Source organism: Hylaeus anthracinus, unplaced genomic scaffold (assembly GCF_026225885.1).
Source record: "Hylaeus anthracinus isolate JK02 unplaced genomic scaffold, UHH_iyHylAnth1.0_haploid 11997, whole genome shotgun sequence".
Lineage (NCBI taxonomy): Eukaryota > Metazoa > Arthropoda > Insecta > Hymenoptera > Colletidae > Hylaeus > Hylaeus anthracinus.
This window is the reverse complement of record NW_026534344.1, coordinates 13,293,136-13,320,924: the sequence shown is the minus strand read 5'-3', so window position 1 is coordinate 13,320,924 and position 27,789 is coordinate 13,293,136. Positions and strand designations below refer to the sequence as shown.

Below are 27,789 nucleotides of genomic sequence, written 5' to 3'. Positions count from 1 at the left end.
CTAGCATCTAATGCCACATTCTATTATCACACTTTCATATAAAAAAAGAAAATATACATGTCGAATAGAGTAACCTCCTCCTTTTCGAAGTCGGTTAAAAAGAGTTTCTATTCCTAGAAAGCGGATATTTGTAACAAAAGGGTTGTAATTGTTCCTTTGCACCCCTCGTCAAATGCGCCACCGCGCCTAACCGCTCCGAAAACCTTCGACGTCCCTCGGTTGTGTTCCCGTTTTTTTCCCTTCTTTTCTTACAGCCCTTCAGTCATGCCGACGCGTGTGCGTCGCGACGTAGACAATTAACTTTGCTGCGACGCCAGGTGCGCGGACTTGGAATTCGATCGTCGAGCAGGTGAGTTAGCTCGCGTGCTACTCTCGACGACCTCGCGTGCTCCTATCGAAAGCGACGCATTATCGATTCGTTAGGGGAGGTTCACTGACCATTGTACCATGTACCGAAGAAGGGTGATAGATCAGGTTCTTCCGCGAAGTACGATTGTTATTAATAGAAAACTACGATACCGAGCGATTTCACATTTCTAGCGAGGAACTACGCGGTATTTGCTGCAATTAGGGTTGTCCGGGGTTTAACAGCATTTTTTCTTCATTTTAACAAACCAGGGTCTCAAAATTTGCTGCACGAGGGTTGTCTAGGATCTAGCAGTAATTCTTATCTCAAAGAACCAGGTTTCGTTGAATTATTGAAAATAATTATATTTCCTACTGCTCCCAAAAATTAACTGATTTGTTTGTAATTTTAGTGGGTTAGAACTACACTCTGATTTATTAGATAGCGTGATATTTGAAACTGAGATCTATTTCATTTTGTTGAAATGTCATTCGGAATTTTCGACAAGCTCGTCTCCATGTTATTCCTGAAGCCTGAATGAATTAGTAAATGGAGAGTCGTTTCTCTCGATCTCGTAATGTCAATTAACTTTAATATTTATAACGTATTATATATAGCTAGACGAGCAGGAAAAAGTTCTATTTTTATAAAGTGCGAAGCGTGTCTGCAAAATACCAATTGGAATATCTCGCAGGGTAGTTGATGGGGGTAGTATTTAAAATCTTTTGAAAAGTGAATTGGGGTGAATCAATTTCGATTATTTAGGAGTTATATTTAATTAATTCGTGAATCGCTAATTAATTAATGTTCTCTTCCGTGGTGCCAATTGTTCTGTTATTAATGTCGTGTAATTAATTGTTAGATAACATGAAATTGCGATAATATTCAAACCAAATACGATAATTTTAATGCTCTCCAGTCATTAGAATTAACAATTACAATAACGATTTAATTACAGTAAAAATTTAATTAAATTAAAAGTTAAAACCGAGAGGATCGAGTAAAACGAAATTCATTTTTGTACGTGGAAACTCGCGGATCCTGAATAAATGAAACGCGAACTGAATTGGGATTCCCTGATTCTACGATATCGATTGGCTATGGCATTCATATCGCGTCGCAGCTTGGCGATCGAAAATGTTGATTTCAAAATTGCCTGCAACGTAATTCGATCGAACCTCGAAGTTTGTGGTACAAATGAAATGGAAGTAGAATTGTCGTCGTTCCACGATATTGATTAGCTCTCGCAATATCGCGCTATAGTTGGGCAGAACTTGTCGTGAAAATATGATCGAGTTATTTGCAAAATGTCTTTTTATTTCTATCATTGGGTTGTACCATAATTACTCGCCGTTCTTTAGTTAAATTCGTGTAACATAATTATCGACGGGTTTGTTTTGTGTTCGATGTGACTTCATTAATTTCAGAAGTATGCGTCTGTGCTGGAGACTCGAAAGAAATTTAATTAAAAGTTCAATGATTGATCGTGTTCTCATCGCCAAGATACTGTCGTTAATTTGCGTTGGAATATTCATTTTACATATTTGTCGATTGCGCCCGCTCGTGTGTGAATTGCAACACGAAGGTAATTAGGTCGTGATGTTGTTTTTTTAAATGCATTCGTTGCAATGAATGAATAAACAATCTTGTTTCAATAATTGAATATCATCGAAGAGTAAAAGGAATGAACGAAAGTAGTTAATAAGGATTAGTAATCGATAGTCCTCCAATAATAAAAAAAATAAATGTAACTCATGCTTTCACTCTTAGAGTTTTTATTTAAATAACAGTTTTCGTTTTTCATGATAGCATCCTTCAAATTATTAATTATTAGAACTACAAACAGCTCGTAATAAACCCTCATAAAATATTTGTAATTCTGGAACTTAACAATTTGTGAAGATAAAAAATATGGACTATTTTTGCATATTTTCATATTTAATAGATTTATTTGTACCTTGAATTTTGTTGTTCGACGTTCGTGCACAAACGGGCGTTTCGAGAATGGAAAAGCAAACTTGGCATGTGAACAGAGTGAAAAAAGCTCGAGTGTATAATAAAGTTTATTATGCGTTACTCAAAGAATAAAGCAAAAGCAGACGAACGGATAGAGAGAAAGCAGTTTCATGGTTCGTTGGGCGGAATTTAAAGTATCGCGTCGTTAGAGACATAGTGGGTTATCGAAGCTATGAAAGGCGACAGTGGAAAAGTGACGAACTATGCATTTTTAATTAACTATAACACGCAGAAGAACGCAGAGGTTGACGACTACACCGTGGCCAATTGTTTCGTGAGAAATTAATTAACGATTAATGCGAAATGCATGTTCACGTGCAATGCATAATAGAATAGCATAATAAAATAATAAGTATTGAACAGTTGAATTATTCAGACTTTAGAAAAAAAAAAACATATTTTCCAATTAAAATCACGTCAAATTCCGTTCAGTTTTTTATTTAATGGAACTGTACATATTCGTTTGAATATCATGAAAATGGATTAAAAGAGAGAGGTTCAACGATTCCTCGTACGGTGTCCTTGGAACAATCAACAGTGTAGAACATGAAAAATCAAGATTACTATTCCCTATACTTTGCGTAAAGAACATGGTTTGCAGTTCGTATATATCATGTTTCTTTTTTATAACTTCCGCTCTTCGGAAATCATAGACGTGGAAAATAATTTGAAAACAGCTCGGAGGAGTCATGCATCATTTATTTTTCTATCCGGTATTAGAACATAGTAATAGTATATGTATTTTTATTTCTTCGTTTCAAATTTATAAACCAATGTCCCCCAAATGAAAAAAGCTCAGTACCTCTATCTTCCAATTAACCATGGAGTTAAAATAAAGTAAGTAATAGTACATGTATTTTTATTTCTTCGTTTCAAATTGGTAAGCCAATGTCTCTCAATGAAAAAAGCTCAGTACCTCTATCTTCCAATTAACCAAAGAGTCATCGATTCACTGTACTTTCTAAAAATCTTTGAAAATGATTAGAGGACCGTCTGGAAATGTTACGCCAAGGTAGGCGAGGAGACGCCGCGGCGTTGCGTGCCGAGTGGGATGTATAGTTTTCTACCTGGGGAGCAAATAAAGGGAATGCTACTCTTGCTATTTCCTGACAGAAGCCATGTATCACATGGTCACGGTACTGCATTCGTCGTGAACGCAGGACGTAAACCAACACGCGGGCGCAATTGAAACGTGAAACTCGCCCGCGAAGCTTTAGCCATGCTCGTCGATTATGTGGACGCGATATTGATTCTGCGTCCGTATGCTTGACCACGTTGAAGCTCTCTTTGTCAACCTTCTTGTCGTCAACCTTTCCGTTTACTTAGGACGACGAATTTCCGCGCTCCTCGAGCTAATTCGACCGCGCGAACCTTTTAATGGAGTATCAGATGTGCTGGGAAAGATAATCTAATAATGCAGATGGATTGCTTCCACAATCGTACTCTTAGATAATCCACTCTTCTCCGTGTTTATGCACGTTGCGTTAATTGAGCCGTTCACTGCACAAATCGATTATTTTCACTCTTTGAAAAATCTGAAATTTAAGTGTCAAAACACTTGGTGTAGCCGTAACTTTTTATATTTAGAATAACTTTTCTGAATAATAAAGACCATTTGAATAATTTATTTCAGAGGCCATTTTGATCGCATTTCTCAACTTTTTGTTTTATGGAGCGATTTGCGTAATAAACGGCTCAATTGTGTAAATAATTATATTTTTGGGGGCCCAGTACCTTTCCGCAAATGTGATTAAAATGAACGTAATAAACAAACTCACGAATCAAGCACGTGTATTTCTTATAAGTCAATGCATTCAAGTATAAGTTTGAAAAGAAAAGTTATCTAAAAATTATCAGTTTCCCCACTCATGTTTTCCGATCATGTTCTTGGAATGTCTGACAAGAGTCAACGACGTAACCAAGTTTCCAATATGAAATATTCCCTGATCGTTAGCCCCTTCAATTTAATTAATCTCGATTTAATGATAGCTCACGTTCCATGTTCGCTCTTCGATCCACGAGCCAATAACTCATTCGCCTAAGTTCCTTGTCGCTTCCCTCGCGCTCTTAGAGGACTAAGCATGAACGCTGACGCTTTTCTCTTTAAAATTCAACGAAGTCCACTTGTCGCGATGGAGAAAAAACCGCAAACGATGAGCTGTTCGCATGGCTCGCACGATGATCGAGCAGTAATTTATTCGAGCTACCCGCGACTTAGCCGCCGCGCGCTTCCGGTGTAACTCGGCAAATTACACGGAATAGGGCTCGTAAGTTAACGACGTTCGGAGTCGAGGAAAGCATCGATTTTGCAGAAGGTAGCTTTCTTAGAAAAAGCTGCATTAGATTTATTCCTGTTCCTGTTGGTAGTCTACGTTTATTGTAGATCTAACCGAGGGCTTTTCTTGTGCGGCTGTTTATCGGAAACGTTAACGATTGGAAAAGTAGCAATTTTGAGGACATCTGTCGAGGACGTGAGTTTGTTTATTTCTCCTTGCTAGACGTTATTGGTATCGTTTATTTATTTATTTTAGTTGCTTTTGCGAGAGAATCTCGTGAGAGGCTGGGATCTATTGATTCTTCTTCCTGTCGATGTAGTATACAGTTTTTGTAGAACAGTTTAAATCAAAGGGTTCGATGTCCTTGTAATTCTTCCTGGGGAACTCCAATAAGAATGATTAACACTTCCCGCTGTTATAGATGTGTGTGGCATCAATTAAACACTGGTGTTTCGATGTTAAAATTTAACAAACCAGTGTTCTTATACTTGATATATTTGACTATATTTCTTATACTTATTATTGGAAGATCTCCTTTGTCATTTCTTCATTTATTTAATTATATCTTTTCTGCTTTTAATCCGGAAGAGCAAGCCTCTCGCAATATTCTTATAGTAATGTGACAAAATTATTAAGTCCACCTTTCAGTGTTACAAAAATCCAGTCCCATCACAAGAGGACATGACTACATACATTTATATCAATACATTTATTTTTAAATATTAATGCTCCAAAAAGAAAAATAATAATGCATTCAAAGTTTAGGTTGGCCACAAATGAAGGCTATAAATCCTACCTTGACATGCCCGTTCCAAACGAACAATATTCAATGCACTTTTTGAGTAGCCTAATGTCACCTTGGGATAATTGTCATCCAGGCCTATGCACTCGTCGCGTTATTTGTTCTCCAGGCGTCGAGGAACGCCGAGACAAAAGGTGTCCCCTTCCCGAGGAACGTCCGCAAATCCCAGCAAGAGATCGCGCGAATTCCCAAGGACGTTCTTTTAGCCCAAGTAAAATGAATTATGCGACCTCCTGTGAGGGTCCCGGTGCCGGGACTGTTTCCCTCCTGAAATCGGCAGATGGCCGAACGGAAGCGACTTTTTACCTCGACACTTGGGTGCCGACCGATGCGTGAGCGTATAAAGGGTGTCCAATTTTTACGTTTGCTTCTCTCCTTGGCTCAGCCAGCGAACGTTGTTCGAGGACTTGGCATCGGATGCCACCGGAGGGGCTGAATCTTGGGGATGCATCATGCAGCTACTCCGTTTGCATAACGTAAATGTTCCACGCGCATTAATTGGCATGTTTAACCGACTGACGATGTGCTCGAGATGCGCCGTGGAATATCATTGGGATGTTAAGCAAATATTTCATTAGGAGGGGTGAATTGGTAATTTAATATGTGGGTAGTCATTTGGCAGTTGTCAGTAGTGCGTGGAACGCTTCTAAATTGATTTCTGTATATTATAAGTTTACTGATCAGGAGTTAACTTAGAAGAATAGGATTCTTTTTTATTTAAATCTATAGGGTTCGAGAAGGTGCCTGCTTCATTCTCGGTGATGTCTTCGAGCTATATTTATTTTTAAAGAAACATACACGTGATTCTGTGCGCTAAATTGAATAAATTCACAGTCTATTACAAGTACATGTACCACGTGCAATACACTGCATATATTATGTATGTTTTTCTACGAATAATATCTGCCCTGATACCAGCAGCAAAAAAACACATCCTGTAGCCTACCTATTTAATCCACTACTAACGAGCAATAAATTAATTCAATTCCATTTAGAAAATTAGCAACCTCCTCTCGTCTGAACCGAGAAAAATACTGTACCGCGCGCAACAACGTTCAAAAACGCAGTGACATCAGCTCATAGTTGCAAATGCGATAGTATGCGCCCATCACGAACCAGTTGGATGTGTAAAATTGGAAGAAAATGCTCGCCGGATGTTGCCATTCCACATAAAATACATTTACGTACAAAATGGGAGTAACACGTTAGATCGCCGTAAAGATGATGGGAACCGGTGCGCATTGCAAGAATTTCGAACAGAAACGGTGCACGCTGGTAACTTGGAAAGTAACTGGAGTGCGCATCAGGGTTTACAGATTGTAATGCATGCACGTAATTCTACCTGGGAAAGAAGAGGAGATTTATTTTCGCAATGGATGATTGTTTTGATAAATGTTTCGTGATGCTATCTGGCCCGTTAGAAAGTAGTTGATGTATTCTATTAGAGATATCTCGTGTTAACAAAGGGTAGATAAATTTCGAGGGGCGAATACGCTTACAAAGCTTTTTCCAGGGGTATCGGGGCCATTAGTATTGTTTCATGAGAATCTTATGACCCTTTTTAAGGCTCGATGATGGGAGGAGTGAAAGACAAATAGAGTGATAGGTCGACGTTAGTATGTTAATGTTAATGTTTTTATTAACGATTCATGCAGTGTTGTAATAGAGCTCGTTACAAGGAGATTGTTGGGTTGCTCGTGGACCATTTTCATATTTTATTTATTCCATTCAACAACTAAATTTAAGTCGACACAAACAAATATTGCCTTGTTGACAATGAACGTCTGTACGTCTGTTTACGATCGCAATACCATTTAGAATTAAAAAATATATAAAAGCAAGACAGCATCCACGTGTGTCAAAATCGATTTACAGATAAAAATTGCTGTATTTTCGATTAATCACAAAAGAAATTCATTTAAATTCATTACCTCGAGAGTTTAAATTTGCAATAACTCGCAAGAAGATGGACTCGCAATGCCCTCGCAATGAATGATTCACGTACGAAAACCAAAAGAAACCTTTACGTAATTGAACGGAGTAAAATTTCTCCTGGAGCACGAAAAGGCTACCCTATATGCGAGTATGGGCACGTATTCGAGCGTGTACACGCCTCTATAGGTGGTCCGCGTGTGTAGAATGCGTGCGTACGCCGCGAACGACGGTAATAACACGATGAGAATTATCCCACGCATCGCGGTTAGGTATAGCAGAAAGTCGCCGGGCGTTTTCTAGTTCGAGACCCGTTTTCAAGTCGATTTTCCTCCCTTTTTTCCCCTCCTCTGGCCATCTCTCCTGCAGCGTGGTGCGCGGCGACGACTGACGCTCGCTACCAAGAAATAGTTATTACGGTAGGTTCGATGCCACGGGGAGGGACTGCGAATATTCCGCGTTTCCTTTTGATCCGCGAGCAAACGCAGCCTTCTTCTGGTCGTTATTTACGTCCAGACACGAATGTTCCGTCGAGCGAAAGTATCAATCGTGTTCGCATTGCATTTGATTGGATCGAAACTGGAACAAATTTAGAGAAACGTATTTTATATGCCATTTTAAATTGCGGATGCTGGCAGATCAGTATCTAGAAGTGGAAGAAATATGTTTATATTATGTGGGTTTTTAAGTGTGTAGTTTAGATTCCCGAATGAGGACAGAATAATAACTTTCTTCTTTCTTTCTTTCTTTCTTTCTTCCAGAAGGATCTCCACAGCTCTCAGATCGTATAGCTTCCTTCTATCTCGAAACACTTTAATCGTTATACTCCAATTTTTCTATCATTTTATATATTTCCGCGAGTAATAGTCTTAGTATCGACCCTATAAACATTTCACTTGCTCCGAACCCTAATGGTAATTTCATCAGATTTCAAATAAATCGTGCTCGAGATCAGTTCGATTTCTTGCCTGGAAGAATGTAAAAAAAATTATTGGACGAAGTCGGAATGGTACGGTCCTGGCGCCGACTTTAAAGTGTACACGAAGTGCCGCACTCCACGCGAACGAAGTACCTGTCGCAGGTGCCCTTCCGGAGGACTCGAGTCAGCTCGAAGAGGAAAGGGAAAAAGAGAGTAGAGCTGAAGATCAGAGGGTCGCCACCCCTTATTCACCCTTCACGCTCGCTCTCGAGGCGCTTTCCGTGGTTTTGATCCTCTGAATTCGCCAGCCGAAAACGTCCACGCGTAGCTGCGGGTTGTTTTAGTTTCTCGGTGTATTAAAAATGTCTGACGACGTGCTCGTTTTCAAGCGACCGTGTCGCTCGCTTCTCACCCCCTGTAAATATTTGAAAGTAGCCTCCGCGGTTTGCGCCACTTTTTGAGGCCTAACCGTGCCGAGACCTTGCCGTCCACAGAAAGCTTGTCACCTAAATAAATTTTCAATTAGGGTTAGCGATTTTTTTTTTATGAATAGATTAGTCAGCTTTTTGGTTTGGAAGAGTTGAATTTTATTGAGCTACGTTTTTATTATACTTGATAGCTAAATGGCTTAGAAACAGAGATAAATGATAGTAGAATGGTTATTTTAATCAGCGAGTGTAACTGTAGATATTCGTGAGTTAAAAAGAGTGGATGAAATTGTAATTGTATAGGTGAAATACTAGGTGTAGAAATTAATTCTCTGCCTTTCGAAAGCGAACTCATCATTTATTTATAAAGAAGAATCACACATTCCAAAAGTGCACATGTAACAACAAAATATCGAAGTAATCGATATATTTCATTTCTACGAAGCTGGATACTTTAGCGTAACAGATTGGTGAGTAAATAATTATAAACTTGTGAATATAAAAACGCAGAATTAATTTCCACCCCCACCATTTCTGGAAACCTCTGGTTATGGTTTCTCCATGAAGTCCTGTGACTAAGCAATCGAACGGTTCCAGCAATTCTTTTCAAATCGCCAAGCTCTGGTAACTGTATCGACCGCGAGCGATGCCAAACAAGCCCGGACGGAGTTACATTGTCTATTGTTAGAGGATTTCTAGCAGCAATTACCATCCACAAACCGAATTCACAGAGAAGTATGGCAACGAGCGACGCCGACGTCTCGATTACCGCGAATTTTCCCAACTGTGCGTCGATTATCGCGTTTTCCAGCCACGCAACCCCCACCTTTTCCACGGTTCGCACGACGTATAAAGGCTTTCCTTTCAAATAGAACAATCCGCGAATCCAATTACACTCGCACCCAACGATTTTTGCTAGATCCCATTCGTATCGTTGGTCCGCGACGCCGTGGTAAACTTTTCGAACGCAATTACCGCGATAACGTAATGCACGAGACAGAAACGTAGCACGCAATTGGGTTAGAAACAGGATTCCGTTCCGTTTTACGAGAATGAGCACGCTAGGAACGAGTTTCAGTTACCATTCGGTGGAGTTAATTGTTGGCGGCTCGTTGCCTCGCTAATTTTTGGCACGGAATATTTGTTTACGAACTGGTTACTTTCGGAGCTGAATCGCGGGAGGAGAGTATCGCCCGTGAAACATCGTCACGAATGTTGTTTAAATTGCGTTGAGGGTTTTAGGATTTCCGAATTTTATAACAGAGCGAGCACTTGACTCTTTGAGACACACGATTATAAAAGAAAAATAAGATTCGAGCTGCACGGAAGAACAATGTCAACAACTTGCTGACGCGTTTTGACTTGTATACATTTCTGATTCCACTTATTGTACTTTTAGCGTTAATTCATAGTATTGCCACGCGAATAAAATTTTAAATAAAATAATAAAGCAAAGCAAAAGGTGATATAGTTTTTAACCCACCCAATTTTAAAGAGTTAAAACATCATCTTTTATATTTAGTTGTGGTCATGTGTACCTTCATTTAAAATAGAAGAATTGCATATACTTTTTATGTTTGTTTGGAAAATCCTTTGTTATTAGAGAATGTATTACTAGTTGTGTTAATGGAGATCCAACGTGTTTATAGTACGTTTGTTTAATTTTCTGGTAACTGATAGTAATTTGAGTAGAATAAATCGGTGTAGTTCCAATTTTAGATGTTGTTGGTAATTTTCCGGAAGGTTAATACCCATTAAGACATTTATTGCGCTGTTTATCGTTCTCAGCCTCGGGGAGGATGAATTCTAAAATTAACTGAAATCTTTCATATTACGAGAAGCTTGAGTTATGCTCTTGAGAAATTGAATTCTCTCAACATATTACATAATACGTAACCATTTGTCATGGTAGTTCTGCCTTCTGTATTTTTTAATTACTGTCCATGCAAGTATAATTGCGAAATTATAATGAGAAACATCTCCTTCCAATACTGCTCTTTAAACGCCTGAAATTTCTTGTTATGTTAATATCTAGCAATCACGGAATTCCGGTTCTTCTATCGCGATATCAAACAAGCTTGGTTCGACATGACACACCTACACAATCATCTTTTAAAACCAGTTCTAATTATTAGCATTAAAACTTCTAATTAGTTCTACTTCTCAGGGACACTCGAAGAAAGTCGAACTTGAACTTCACGAATCATTGGAAGCTCCCAAGTTGTGTAAACAATTTAGTAATAATCGATGAAATTTTTTAGGACTCGATGAAATCAAAGTTATCAAAAGTAAATAAAAGTTTGATACAGATTTGAGTACCAAGCGAAATTAAAGTATCTAGGCACCTCCAAAAAAAAAATATGTATGCTCTAACAACTCAAAAATTCTAATAGTTAAAAAAAATTCTAGCACTCTATATCTCTGAAATTCGATATCTCTGAGCTCTGATTAATAAAAACCAGCTATAACGCTAACTGGAGCATCCAGAGCCCAATCGATACCTACATTAACCACCATACCTATACCGTCTCCCACCCTCGCCCAAAACAGGCCACCTAATCATCTGCTCTATAGCCGCGCAGTAAATACACCAGAGGGGATTTCGGTTCAATGTCATTTTATTGAAAGCCTTCCAACTCCATTTTACACGGATGCAACCCCTGCAATGTTTCCAAAGCTGGCCCGTCAGCGATAGCTTTCCGTTTACCGTGGGACGGCTCGCGCTCGTCCATCCTAGCCGCGGCGAGGGCGGGCAAAGTCGAATTAATAAAATGTTATAAAAAAAAAGGCGCGTAGATAAGTGGGAGGGACGCACGGCACCGTTAATGAGGATGTACGCATATTATGGCGGCGTCGTAGGTCGCTCGTTGCGTTTCTAATCGCGGTGCAGGCCGCCAGCGTTAATGGCAACGGTAGCGTCGGGGCTTATTATGTTGACAGCGACGCGGGACACGTGGTAGTAGGCCAAGGATCTCTTCAGAGGTCGGCTTCATCGTAGCTGGACTATCGAAGACGTTCGATAGCCGCGTTAGAGCGGAGCGGGGGCGATTAACACTACCGGCGACTGTCCTAGAAATCTAGGATTATTCGAGTAACGGGATTCATTCGTAATTGCGTTAGCAAAAAATATATGTAAACAGATTAATCCTCGTATCGCACAGCTGGATAGTATATTTGGTTCATATTTTATGCTCTACATCAGAGGTTGGCAAATTTTTCTTGAAAACGCCTAGATAATAACAATTTTATTTATATGGGCAACTGTACCTCACAGATGTTCAAAATTTTTCTATTGACACTTTGACTGCCAATCTCATTATCGTGGAAATTCCTACGTGGTTAAAATTTTGTTTTAGTAAAATTAAAAATGATATAATTTAATATTTGTAGTGGAACTCATTTTTGCAACCTCTTTAAAATTCATCAAGACTACCCACATTTATTTTCTTTAACATCTCACCTTCAGGATTAATGTATTTAATTCTTTAGTCAAAATCCTTGTCATCCACATATGTACGACGTGGCGATCAACGTGTTAAATAGTGGTATTTTGGGCCAATATTTATATACAGTGTGCTGATACTTGCCACAAAGAAAAAAACGAATAAAAGACTTCCATTTATTATGAAACGTATATAATAAAATATATAATAAGTAATATATAATAGAATATATAATAATTAGAATGGAATAAAATATTTTCATTCGTTAATAAACATATTATATAATAAAACGGGTTAAATTTCGTATTAACACACTGGTCCTCAAAAAAAGTTCGAGTTTCCTTCATAAAATTTCAATTACATTTATGTATTTCAGCGAGCAAGAATACATTTTTCATTTTCGAACATGGCACCAGAATATTGCTCCAAGTGTACGGTAATGATTTCATGTTTACGCAATTTTGTCACGTTTTGTGGAATTTCATCCCACCGTTCCGAGGTTCACGACTGTTGGACGAAAGTTATCTCGTTTTGGTATCGCGGTGTTTCGCGTGGACGATACGTTCTGCGAAGTTTTCAAATTATATCGGAACGATTGTTCTCGTGTAACGACTGAGTTTTTAATAAAGGCGATATTACTCTACGTGTGATATTGTCTCTGCGTGAAGCTCGCGACGCTGTTGGAAACCAGGATTATCTTATGTTGGGTGTTGTACCACACGTTTCATGTTGGGGACATCAGATTGTTTCGATATCGTCATTGTAAATAATTTATTTACAGCACTTCAGATGTTTATTTTCACCTCGAGTCCGTCTAAAATATTGTAAGCTACTCGGGCAGCTCGTTCTTAAATTATTTAAAATTCGTTCCTATAATGTTTCTTTAAATACACTCAACTTTCCGTTGCATCGACTTTTCCACGTTCTCGTTGCTCTCGTATAAAATTTGATTTATTCTCCTCTAAAAGCGGTTGCTCGTGGTGAAATTTATAGTCTCTATTGTAACGGTCTGCAGGAACAGGTAGAAAAATATTGATATTTGCGGAGTACATGAGTGCTTCGAATAAATCTGCAGAAACGTGTGAAAAAGGAGAAGACGTTATCGTGTCTCGTTTCCATTGCGTTATACGACCACCATATCGCGGTGAAAATGTTATAAAACGCAGCGCGGATAGTAACGATGCACGAAACGAGGAACGTATACACGTGTTGCGGTGGGTGTAGCGCACAAACGGTTCTTTGTGACACCAAACACTGTCCGCAATATCGTTGACAGCATCTCTGGATTCAATCTAGATCGTTCGTTCGGCTCCCTACGGTACAGAAGTGGCGACAAACTGCTGACAAACACGAACTGTCCCGTTTCGCACTGCCAATCATTATGAAACTCTATAAAGATAGCAGCAGCGCGACGAAATGCAATAGCTTCGTTATCAGTTTAATCCTAGAAACGAGAAACCACTTCAGAACTAATTGAGAAATTAAAAGTTAATTTGGAACGAGCATCGCATGCAGAAATTTGCATATTATCATTTTATACACGGTTAGAAGAGTTCTTAACATTATTTGTACGTTAATGTAAGAATTATTTAGGCGTGTATATTTTACAGTGGAGAAAGAACCTTCAGATCAATTTAGGGCAATCTGAGAAATTAGAAGTTCGTTAGGAACGAGCAACAGATGCAAATTTAATTATTACTATTTTATATACACTCGGAAGAATTCTTAACATTTACATGTTAATATAAGAATTATTTAGGCGATTATTTTATATTCAGAAAATGGTAAAATACGACATTCAATTTTGTTCAATAGGAGACGGGAATTATGTTTCACGTCACCCGGACTAATAAATGTTCTATATTTGTACCGTAGCGTGTCGCAGGCTTTAATTACTGAAAATGCACGCGAATGAAAGTATCAAATAATTTTAAATGATTTTCCCGGTCACTTTCGTTCCATTTTCTGTCCGATCGATTTTGCTCGGGCATAATGAAAATTTATGCAGAGAAGGCAGCGCAAAAGTTGGTTGTAATAGAATATTCTCTGAATTTTTGCATAATTTAAATTTTAGCGAATTGAAATGGTTTAATGTACCCTTTGGTGGTACTAATAAAGAGACTCGAAACATAAGAGTGCGTGGCCCCATTTTCTGTATAGCATAAAAGTGATTACTGAGTAAACCTGATTAATAAACTTGTCAGAAAGGGTAATGAATTTATAAAAATGTATGTAGCTGAAGAACAAAACTAAAAGTATTAATTTAAAAATATTAGTACGCCATAATACTTGTAATTATACTTTATGCCTGAATGATATTTAATTATACTTTTAACTCATTGTTTCTATTTTCATAAATATTTGTGTTATCTATTGAAGAAATTTATCTACATTATATGATAAGTTTGATTAGACATATACACATGTATATATTTGTAATGAAAAACTCGTTTGGAAACATCAAACGTATCATTTAATTTAAACAAACTTCAATAGAGATAGGGTGTATGAATTCTTATGGGACTGACTATATAAATAAACTAATTAAACGTTCAATGATCGAAATATTCAAAAACCATTTTTGATCGTTGCATTATAAAGTTTGCAATTGAAACGTTAAATTGTTACTTCCCATTGCACGAATGCCAGCAGTTGTACGCCGAAAATATCACGGCTATCGGAAATCGTTAACTTCACTCGTAAAAGTCGTTCAATTTATTCGCTGTTAAACGTACATTATGTAACAACCGAGTTGTAATTTCCATGCAACGGTGTGACGAACCGCCCTAGCTCGATTCCTACATTCTTCGTCGAATTTACAGGCGCGATTAATTCGATGGAATTGTAAATTATTCGCAACGTTTTTTACGTTTCACACGCATATGATCGAGCATCGCGAGTCATTATCCCGCGGCGGTAATAATTCGTTGTTTGGTTGCCGTTTCATTTTTTTCGTTTCACGTCCAGGGTATCATACTCGTTCCCGTGACCGTCACGGTACGTTTATGTGTGCGTATTACAATTTGTAGATCATCAGAATGATCAACGACATGGTCACGTGATTCAGGTTACCTTAAACTTGTACGCTGCGAAATGAAATACGCTTTGCTTAGGAACGAACTACAGTCTCTGAAATGTATCCACTTTATCGTCGTAAATATTCGGAAATAATAATCTTTCTCATGAAATTTAATACCGAAGTAATAGAATTATAATTTTTTGATCAACTGGAGTAGGTTATTTGATCCAGACCTATTTATTCGAGAATATTTTTTACCTCTACTTATCCAGTGATTAAATTTCGTATTCGTTATACATTGGTTTAGAAAATATATATTTTAGTCAAACAAATAGATTTTATTATCTAAAGTACAAAGCATTTGTTCAAAGTTGTGCGTGTTGCATAAACAGAATTTACCAGGATTTTATTACGATAATCAAAGTGAAAGGTAATAGTCAAATAAAATAGAGAAGGAAAAGAAAATAGTCAAATTACTCTTCCCATTTCTAATGTCACAATATGATATCGCTTTGCTCTTAAATAATCCAATTACATGAAATCTCGGGGGATTTGCGACACGAGCTGCCTGACAATTTATTCAATCCCGTATTAATATCCATCATTTAGCAGTTATTGAAACGATGATGTCCCCTGACGAATCGTTAGCTGACAAATGCGAGGATTAATTAACGACAGTGGATTTTGCGTGTCACGCGTTGCGATATATAAACGGTACAAATGAAAACATGTCGAACGAATTATAAACTAAATTACCTTTCGCCGATCGGTCAGTTTCCATCTTTCACGGAATTAATTTGCGAGGTGCTTTCGCGTTCCATAATAATATCACTTGCTTTATCACCTGCGTTAATTCTATATCGATTCGTTCGATACAATTTGGTGAAGTTATTAATATTAATACTAATTACTTTAAACGTCGAAATCATGAATAATTGATGATAATTTTGCAATAACCATGCAAATTTATTACATTGATTAGGTTAAATTACAAGTTAATCAGTTCAACTTTGTTTTCAAAATTCAATTCGATTATGACTTAAACTTTGTGCTGGTATAATAATAAGGCTGACATTGTTATTTATACAAATTATATTTTTTGAACGATAAAATTTGACATCGAGCTAACTGGGACGAGGAATCTCCATAATTGGAGCAAGAGATTCGTAGCCAGAAGTAGTCAAACGCGCGTAATATCTCTCTTATCGAATCTACGATGTCAAATGTTATCGATGTGTCCGGGAAAATTGCTCCGAGATTATCGAATGTCGCGAAAAGTCTGTCGTCTATTTTTCCTCGTGAAACTAGGCTTCATTCTAAGCCATCGACGATTAAATATCCATGTGTGTGCCGACCGACTATTTACTGTCTTCACCTTTTATTTTATTCCGTGTTACTTGACCAGGAAAAAAATTCTTCGAAAATATAAAATACAGAATCGTGCGAAATATCGATTACCATTGTCTCTGTGGAATATTTAATAGAGTTCTGCTATTACTAGCATTGCAGGTTAAATATAGTCTAACCTGAGTCGAGAAGTTTTAAATCGTGACCACACGCTATAAAAGTCCGGCCAATGATGATAGCAATCGATAAGGAAACGCTAAAGTACAGTTTTGATGATGGGAGAATCACCTAGTCGCATGACTTCGTTACTGTTAGAGACATTCGACAATTTTGGTAGCTTTATTATTATTTGGTAGCTTCTTTATTTTCAGTGTGGATATACCTGGTTCGGTAGAGATCTGTTAAAACAATCAGCAAAATTTATTTTGATTGTGACAGGTGGATTGGCATGTGCGTTCAATTGAATCGCACCCAGGCTGCTGTGTATATCAATTTAAATACAGAATAACATTTATATAATATATCTCTGATAAATTCCGGAGAGGAATATTATTATCGACGAAAATTTTTATTCGAAATCAAGCATTTTCCAAAAGGGGTTTCTGGATTTTGTTTGCCAAAAACGATATACACCTGTCAGGATTAATATTAGGATATTAATATAAATGTATAGATTATATAAATAAGGAGTATTCCATGCCATTTGTGTTTTATTAAAAAGGAAATTCCCAGACCCTTCCTTGGAGAATCATTCACAATGGTACCTTCAAAGAGGGTATGTTTAAAGAGACAGTACAGGTTGCATTACACCTGTGTTCTTCGCGCGACAGTGTCGCAGCGGAAGAGAACGAAATACATACCTGTCCGTGCGATTATTTTCATTCCTGGAAGGTCAGCGATTCCGTTCGTGGATCTTGTCTCTGTTCAACGCCATCGAAGACAGCAATTATGCAAGCTGGTGGATTGCATTCGATACCAGAAGATCCATGCTGCAGGTTTCGTTCCAATGATCCTCGAAAACTGCCCTATATACAGAGATATTTTTATCGGTGACTCGTTTAACGCGCGTCGTTAAAGAGTCGAATGCTGGACCAACGCAAAGGGAACCCGCTGAATTACTGTCGTAACATTTTCAGCTGGCTAGTTTGTTTGTTTAGTCTGAGAAGGGAATGCGCTGCATTCTATATTCGAATGCGATTGCTATTCTATCGTCTAATAGCCAGTTCCTGATGGGGTTTGGTAGCCCGCGTGGTAGTCGTTCACGAATTCACAGTATTTATTGTTTCAGACACAATTGCATTTGGAAGTTGAGAGTTTCGATCGATGTAATAATTAACCCGTTGCCAATGGCGATGTATATAGTTTAGAATGATTGTTAGACTTTATTCAAATCTAAGAAAAATTGTACAATTCTCTGGATCTGTAGGAGTATATAATTTAATTTGTATGGGGCACAGGAAGCATAGACTCGATTATACACGTTTGATAGATTGGTAAACGGCTCCATCATGAATTAATGAAAGACAAAATGAAACATTCGCGATACGTCTGTTTAAATTGATCAGTAAATGGTTCTATCATGATTTCTTAATGAGAGACGAAGTGGATCACTCGTGGTGCATCTATTTTAATTGGTGGTCGATGAGTAGATTCTTTCATGAATTAATAAAATGGAAAATAAGTGGATTACACTCTGTTTCTAATTAAAATGTGTATTTACATCCCGAAACGAAGTTCTTGAATGTTGGCTAGGAATGTTTGAGGTATGAATTGCCTATGAAATCGTCTGGAGGATTTCAATTTCCCATTTCGCAGCCCATTCATTGCGTTCCAAAATCGTTTCCGTCATATCCTGGCCCAGGCAGAAAATTAAATCGTAGAATCGATAAAAACGAGACGATCGCTGGAAACGTCGCCGAGATGCAGAAGCAACGGAGCCCCGAGAGGAACGGGCTACGTCGACCTTGCGGATCGTTTCTGTTTGGCTTCCCGTTGCTCGTTTTATTCTTCCCTCTGCTTCTTCATCCTCTCGTAGTCCAGCACGGCTCTTTCTTCCTTTCAAAAAGAAACTTGCTGAGCCGGCGTCTCGTTCACAACTCGTCCGTGGCCGTGTATGCGGTACAGGGCTCGCGTGAAACGGAATGTCAAGAAAGAAAACGCGCTCATACGCCGTAAGAAACGGCTCTCATCAATTAACAACGGTCACCAATCGAGTTTTAAACATAAACATATATATCCCAATTAGGAATGAATTATGCTATATTTTACGAATGTAAAGTAATTAATTTAATTACTGTTTGTCCAACTTTAGTTATCAAAAGGTACCTTGAAAATGATATAATAATAATGGATCAAGTAAAAAGGGGTAGTTAAGAAAAATTGACGTACCCAACGAGAAAAGGTTAATTACCCATGGATGATGTCTCGAAGGTACAAAAGTTCAACAGACAGCGAATCGGAGATTAAAAACGTCTCACCGAAAAAGCATTGTTACCAAAGTCGGTTCCTGCACAGCTTATTATCGGCCTCTGCCTTCCATCTCCGTTTTCCGCAACGATAGAAACGGCAGTTCCCGTAGGCCGGTATAATAAACGCGATTCACCGTTTTAGATCCCACAAAATTGCGTCGCGCTGATACAATCTCTGATGCTGGGAAAGATTTATGCTAACCCCTCGACTTCACCAGCAAAATTTTGCGGACTATTGACATCTATGCTGCGCCCAGGAATTACTGATGCGTTACTGATAAACAAACTGACAAACAGCAATTTATGGTTTAATGAAAACGATCAGAAATAATCGTTTCATTGAAGAAGACCCAAGAAACTTTTTCCTGTCGTGGAAAATCCAATATCTCTAATTGCGAAGAGAATTGTTGGTTCGTCTAAAATTGTATTCTGTTAATGTCAAGTAAAAGTGTACTCAAGGTAATCCCAATCATAACGAGGTAGCGATCGATTGTACGAAAATAGCATCACTCCGAATGACTGTTATTCGTTATTCGTTATTTCTAAAGGTATACGTCTTAGACCTTGTCCTTAAATATAAATCAGAATCTCGTAAAATACTTGATTGTGCTCTTTAGATTCTACGAAACTTGGCAGTAAGGTTTTCGATGAGACGCACTAATTAGAAATTTAACATGGAATTCAAGAAAACAATTTTTCCTGGATTTCTATCGATCGTAAACTTTCTTTACTTTCGATGAAAATTTAATTAGCAACGAAATTTCAAAGTAATGACAAGTTCAATCAGGCATCGATCAAGCTTAAAAAAAAAAAAGAGTCGAGCTCACCAGCAATCCTAGGCCATTATGGTCAACGTTTGGCAACTTGTCAACTTCATCTTCGAGATCTATGTACGCGTTACTGATATCGGATCACGGTATCCAGAGATTCGTTCCCATTCGCTCCAGATGAGAACGCCTCTGGATCGGATGGTCCGTTTCATGGTCGGTCGATCGGGGCAGGGAACATCACCGCGACCTCGACTCGCTCCTTCCAAGGTAGTTAGGTATGTGGCTCGCGTGACGTTAGATGTTCAAGGTCGGGGAATGATCCAAGAAATCGACGGGCTTCTTCCTTCGTACATTTGTTTTCATCTCGTTTCGAGCGGCGCCACCTGATCCCGATTTAAATTGTCCGCTACGCGATCGGATCGCAAAAGGTCGACGAGCCTATTTCCAGTTCGCTCGCTATCATTTCCTCGCATCTATCCGCAGGTGCAGCACGCCTTAACGAGCGACTTCCGTCGCGCTTATAATTCATCCTGCGTGTTTCGCGATTCATTCATAATTCGTAACGGTACTTTTTCTTTACGTCGCTCTCGCTGAACGACGGCTTGCGCAATCACGGACCATTCTGCTCGAGAGAAAGCCTTTTCGGTTGCTGGCAGGTTCAGCTAGGGATCGCTGGACTTTGCGATGGAAGACTGGTATTGGGTTTGGGTAGATCAGTGAATCTGGAGATAGGATTAACAACTACCTGGAGCTCATGTGAATGGGGGGATGTAGAGTTCGGTTTTTCGAGTGGATTCACAGAACTGACCTGGAGTACTCTATTAGTCTATTCGGCTGTGCTAGGTTTGCATTAAAAATTTGAGAAAATGTATGAGTTTCTAAAGAAGTAGAAAATTTGCAGTTGATCTTTTTAAATATTTTTAGGCCTGAACTCTAATACTCTCTGTCTACCAAAAGCAGATGATTAAACACAATCAATCTTCGTCAAATATCCTCAAACCTCGATCACATTTTTGTACTGTTTCCTTTTTGTACATATTGGAAGCTTTCTAATCATTTCTAGGTTTGAACATTACTATTCTCGACTTGTCAAGAGTAGATAATTGAACACAATCCATCATCTTGTACTACTTCTTCTTCATACATATTGGAATATTTTTAATCATTTCTAGGCCTGAATACCACGATTTTCAGCCTACTAAGAACAGATAATTAAACATGATCAATCAGTATCAAATATCCTCAAGCCTCAACTACCCCCTTGTACTATTTCATTTCCATACAAATTAGAATCTTCTCAATCAACGTTCAATCTGAACATTACTACATCATCGTATTATATCAGGACTAGTCTAACGTCAGTTAATAACAAGAACAGAAGCTAAACTCAACTAGTGATGCACAGGAGACGAGACGAGACGAGACGAGACGAGACGAGACGAGACGAGATTTCTACGATCTCGATCTCGATCTTGATCTCGAAAAATCCTTAAACATGCATATCGATCTCGAATTTTCGACAATTTCGAATATATGTATAATCTCGAATACACTCAACACACCGATATCGAATACTTTGCCCTTCATTCGGTCCGCTACAGTTTAAATTTAATTTCCCAACTGAATTTAACAGATTGACTGCTCCACTGTTACTGCTACGCTTGACGTCAATCATAAGATGATCAGCAACATATTTTATTTCTCAATGAATAAGTATTCAGTTCACTAATGAATATTGTTTTTTATTCCTCCTTCACATGCTCATCATTCATTATCTACTCCTAATTTGCACCTGGTATCAGATCGTTAGGTAGGTTGCTAACTTGTAGGTGGCACGCAAGGCATTAAAGTACCGATCTAGAATTAAATCAAAACTCCGGTTGGTTTGCAGCGCTTCATTAAGACTGAGATAATTGACTTATCCTTGGATATTTGACTAACTTTGAGGCCTAACGATAGATTGCATCTAGAGTTTTATTGTTTATAGAATCTTCCAAATGAAATTGTTATATTCGATTTATCTGTTGGCACAATTTCACCCTCTCTTGATACTTTGAACGAGGTCAATGTCTCGTTTTATTGGGAAGTTCGAGATTGTGTTACTTTATGGCTCAGCTTGTAATGGATGTTAAGATGATTTTGGCGTGCTGGTAGAACGTAATCCTCTTGGATTAAAGTATCCGTGGTGCGAAGTTTGCTTGTGCATATTCTACGCGAATATGAGTTGGCTAAGTAAGACGTAAGAGGATTTGACGAACTAAAGATAGATTCCGAGTCACTACCTACTAGGAAAAGTCAGATAATGCTAGCAACTAAATACTTTTCATTATTCTGGGAAGGGCAAGCAAGAGAGCAAATATTATTGTGCTTCGAACAAGTACGGTTTATTTTAAATAAATGTTCTGACAGTTAATCGTAGACAGGCACTCTTCAGCGCATAAAATGTAACTTTATAGATATTTTTAAATGTATTCTTATAAGAACATTCAAGAAATTCTGAAAATATTTATACTCTCAGAATCAACATCTGTATTCTCCATCTATGCATTTAAAAGTAAACTACAGGCTCATACATCTGAAAATATTCATTTCTTCGAATATTTAACGCGTCATCGTTTATACCTCAGCCAATATTAGTATTGGGAAAATATTATTGCACGCTCGTTGATTGAAAGTATACAACTTAATCCATTAGCACAAGTTAAATACAGACCAATGTACCGAATCATGTAGCTCCACGTGATTTAATGAACATTAAATGGATTTGTGGATGACACGGTCGTTTCCACTACCGTGTGTCGTGATATATAAATACATTACGCGACGTCGTTTTATAGATTTTCTTCTAAGACAGTCCCCCTTTCTTTCTTTTTCCAGAACCTGTCAACTCTAGCAGACGGCTAGGAAAGTGCATTGCCATGGAAATCGGAAAACACGAGATGCAATCTCTGCCGAGACATCTTTCCCTGGCCCGCGCGTGAACGGAAACCGCGTTTTCTCGTCGCCACGTTGAATCTTTTATAGAGCGACGACGAAAGAGGATCCCGTTCGCGAAGATGAAACATTCGGCGAAACCCGTCGACACGAGACGATCGGCGTTCTGAATGGCCGAAGGGTGCAGACGTGAACTCTGAGAAGGCCGCGTCGATCGAAAGTCGCGACCACCTGGCGGAGATGTCCAGAAAGAAGTCCTTTATCGGTATACGGGAAAAAGGAAAAAGGATCGCTGAGTAGTCTGTGGTTGGGCTACTATGACGGACTATTTGGATCCGCATTTCGTCAGGGCTCTCTGCCGCGATCCTGAACGACGGACGCTTCAAGTAAGTGCTGTTTCACGTTTGAACACTAAATAATGAATGATAGGACAAAATAAAAAAATACTAGATCACTCTGGTGACTGGTTATTTAATTATCAGATTGTAAGTGCGATTTATTCCTCTGCTGTTCGAAGTAATGTTCGAAGCATACCTTTAAGTGAAACTATTTAGTGAAACATTTATAAGATATACTTTTATTAAAATTTAAATTCTTTTTCTGTATCTATGAAAATATGAATTTCCTTGAATATTCACTATCTATAAACAAAATATCATAATGAACCTATGGGGTGACCTCATAAAACAATGCAACATTAGAGTCATGTCTCTCGTGTCCATAACTATACATCCTTGAAAATAGAGAGTTACATACAGATCAATTGATCAGTATGTAACTAGTTCTCTATTTCAATAATGTTCACAAAAAATTTAGCAAAAACGTTGCCAATAATTGAGCAATTTTAAAAAGAAGTCTAGAGAAGCTTGGTCGTATAGCGTTAAGAAATAATAAAATGATTTCTTTGTGTTATGGTATGTATTCATGAATTTGAAAGAGAAATATAGTTTGCCAAGAGCAAACATTTACATTTCAAACTTTCACTGAACAATTAGAATATATCGTCCTGCTATTCATTTATGTTAATTCTCCTTACTAGTACAGATATTAATTTTGTTTCACAGCACTTAATTGCAACAAAATTTGCATGGTAGACTTTAAATTATTATTCATTTACCATTCGCATATACCCGAAGACTTGCAACTTGGTTCAGAAGCTTTAACTAATAATCACATAAATTGTGGATTTCATTAAAGTCTCATGCTCAAATGCTACCATGGTTTGCTCCAAGTTCCATTCACAGCAGGTTATTGACACAAAAGCGAATTTACAGCGAAGAATGTTGCTTGAATTAACAATAAAGTACACATCTTGATGTTATTAAGTCCGAAGCGCGTAATCCTGAATTATGCAAGCATACCCTGCAAAGTTTCTTTCAAAAATTGTTCGCGTATTCACGATATGCAACTATCCTGAACGGATTGGAGTGCACTAGTTAATCTTATTTGCTCAGCGATTTTGCGAATAAAGATTGGAACAGCTGTATACTAGGGCACTGTTAGTATTATTTACGATTCTATCCGCCAGCTTTTGCCGAGTAATAAGATTTCAAAGTTACACGTGTAGCCTCTCTGTTGCCACCATAATCCGCAATTTTAAGCAAGATTAGGTACGCGAGAAGGTGCATTCGTGACTGCGTTTCGCAGTGGACGAAAGGTTAAAGGGCATCGTCAATATCCTCGAGCAGAGCTGCTTGAACTTTCGAAACGAACAACCTGCCCCTTCTTATCTTCGCATAATCATGTCAGATTCTCGCACACTCCATCGAGGAATTTCCTCCACGGGGAAATCGTCTTCGCGATTAAATTGATCGCCCTCGCGTTTTTAACAGCAATTAGGCGCAAGAGTTAAGAGGACGCGGAAACTTTGCGATTTAATAAGACAATCCCTATCGAGGGAGGCGATCCCGATCGAGGAAATCACTTTCGAAGACGGCTCCTTCGAAATTCGAACGCCTTCTGTTTAAATGTTAACGGTGAGTTACTCTGAAGAGGGTATTATCGGGTTTTAAGTCGAGGAAACTTATTTTTACCTCTGGAGTTTGAAGCTCATTCTTTGGCAAGTTGCTCGTTAATGGCTCGAATACGTCAATCTTTTAGTAGGGAACTTCGGGGAAGAACTTTTGTCGATTATACTGGGCGGGTTAAGTAAGTGTGACGAGCCACATCTTTGTTATTAGTACACTTTATAATAGTGTAATGAAAATAGTTAGGAAGCGTTGGATGAAACGTGTAGAAAGTTAGGAAGAATTATTATTTAAAAAGAATAGCGTAACTATCGAATGTGCATGCACCATTGCACTTATAAAAAAATATATAGTCTTAGAAAAATTGGTCCAGAGATACCAGAGTTATGACTCGTCACATTTGTTTGGTTCACCTTGAATATTTTGCTGCCAGCAAAAAATTGCTACCACTTAGAAATCAGAGAAACTAGCTCAAAAGCTCTGATTTCGCCCTCTTCACTCACAACAAACCCACCGACTACAAGCATCGCGTGAACTTGTTATCCCTAATTGCGAATTCATAGTGTTGCTGGAGCCCTGAATGCAATTAAAATTGTCACCTTCCGTCTCGCGACACCCAGCAGCGAATTCGTCGTAATCGATAGGCCAATTAAGCTGCAGAGCTATAAATTTCCATAAAAAGCAGTCGTATTTCGCGTTCGGGAGGCTCAGGGAAAAAAGCGCAGTTTCTCTTTTCATTTCGTTATTTTCATTCTAATTTGCAATTAACGGAACCGCGGAGAGCCCGTGCCGGCATGTCAGACTAACCGAAATTCAGGGGAGAACAAAATTCGTCGCAGTTTCAACGCTGTGACGCAATGAAAGTCTCAGAAATTGTAGGAGAGTATCGATCCTGGCCGGAGCCCGGTGGCAGTTTTTAAACAAATAATGGCGTTTGTACCGACGTCCTCGATCGGGGAATATAATTGACAGGCTTTTTTTGTCCGATTCCTTTTCATTCGCGAAACGACGGAACGGGCTGCTGGGAAGTCTTTGAAATTTCACTCAGCTGAAAGCGATCGACGCGAAAATTTTCATGCGAACTGATTTCCAGCTAGGTCTTTCTTTGACGAGGGAGACGAGAGTTGAAATTAATGGAGATAAAACGCAACAGTGTGTGGGTTTGTAGTTTGTAGTTTTGGAACAGGTGATACTAGGTTTCTAGGTTTTGGAAATTTTAATTACAGATATATGTATAGAGATTATCTTTGATTTTTTAGGCGGAGTTGGCAATTTTTGGTTCTGAGCATTCTTTACATACAATGTTTATTTTATTTTCACGTACGTGTTAGACTGTTATCCTTCAACTTCAATGTCGCAATTAATGTCACGGATTAGTCGATTGAACGCATCCTGATTCACTGTCGAACGACTCACTGTTTCGAGGCACGCGTTTACCTGACAGCGAGAATATTTTTTTTTTTTTTTGCTGTTTCCAGCGCAAATTCACGAACGACGCGCGCGTTAGGTGGTTTGTCGAGAACGTGTATTTATGCCCGCATGTACGCATGCCTGCGCTGAGCTGAATTTCGAATAATATACGGGTCACTTGCCCTTTCGTTACGTTCCTCTTAAAGTCCCTAGAAGGAGGTAATTTCAAGGATCGTTTAAATTCTACGTAATTTCAGGCGCAAGAGTACGATACGTACGCGCACAGAATGTACTTAGTACGTGTACTTATTTCTTAAACGTACTTACTTCGTGTGCCTGGTTTTAAATGCACTTGCTCCGTTTGCTCGCCACTAAACGCACTCGTGTACTTGTGTTTACAGATACTTATTTCTTCTTTGAACAAGAATTTCTACTTGTAACAGTAATATTCTTTTCGAGGCATGTCAACGAGCCAGATTCCTGCTATTCGCGTGTACGATGCATTCCAGTTTATGTTTACTTCGTTTCTTCTTGTGTTTACTCACTTACTTTGTCGGTAAATAATTCATTAAGAAGACATAACAATATGTTGATGGCAAGAGGGTACCATAATTGAAATATAAACGTTTAAATAGTAGATTCCTTTTAGTTAAACCTAACTACCATCATTTTATTTAGTTGGTCATGTTATAGTCTATTTTATTATCTTGAACATCAACCAATAGAAAAATTAGTTTCTTTTAAATAAAAGATTTGAACCAAATTCGAAAATAGTCGAATCATCTAGAATTTCTTAATTCAGAATGTTTCTGTTGCAAACAAAGTGTCCCGAAGGATGGTGCCACGCGATGCTTCTGTGATAACTGAAATTTACATCGATCCCAACGAACCCTCTTTAAAATCCCACGAGACGCGCTCGTAAGTTCGGTTCATACGATCCATACGTGAAGGTCGTCCAGTGTTCGCTCCACTTTTCGTGCGAAAAAAGAGTAAAAGAAGCAGAAGGAGATCGAGAGGCAGCGAAGTCGAGCCAGAGCCCCTTTCCTTCTCGCAAAATGCACACGTTGCGTTTCGGAGACCCAACGGCGCCGTGGAAAGCCTCGATTTCCATGCTTTTGCGATTGTGGAGTCACTCACGCTCGCATAATTTTTATTTTATGTGTCGTGTATTGTTTTACCTTAATCTCATTATTAATTTTCTCTATTTGTGGATGAATACTGTATCTAATTAATATACCAACCTTGTACATATTATTAGACTCGGATATTTATTTATATATATTTTTAAATATAATATAATATAATACACTATCGAAGTTAAGTTACAAGTTCGCTAATTGTTAAGAAAAATCTTTTCAGAGTTGTTCTCGAGCAGGATAATTATCGGTCGAAATGTAGTAGCCTTTTGCGTAAAATCAATTCTCATTATGGAAACCGCGATACCGATTCAAGCCAGCTTGCGCTGCTGAAACGAGATGATTGCGCGCGAGAATGTTCCGCTGTATTGTGCCTAACGCCGCCAATTTATGTAATCCCCCGAAATTATCGAGCAAAAAACGACGTAAAATCAGCTTCCCTAATGTAGCGTAATGGTCACGCTGACCACGGTGCCTGCTGAGATAAGGGACCCCTAAGCGGGCTTTTCCCACTATCGTCGCAACGTGCACCGGCATTTTGCTACAATCTAAGGAGAGATAAATGTTCTCCGAAAA

At 38.4% G+C, this 27,789-nt stretch overlaps 1 protein-coding gene across 1 annotated transcript in view; it reads left to right on the top strand.

Moving 5' to 3' along the window:
• The window catches only part of LOC128889200 (rap guanine nucleotide exchange factor 2-like), a 202,697-nt gene that overhangs the window by 20,784 nt on the left and 154,124 nt on the right, over nucleotides 1-27,789 (top strand). Inside the window, exon 2 of the mRNA XM_054146615.1 lies at nucleotides 22,644-23,086. Within this exon, the coding sequence (XP_054002590.1) occupies nucleotides 23,018-23,086 (69 nt within the window). The 5' untranslated portion in view covers nucleotides 22,644-23,017. The remainder of the gene's footprint in view (nucleotides 1-22,643; nucleotides 23,087-27,789) is intronic.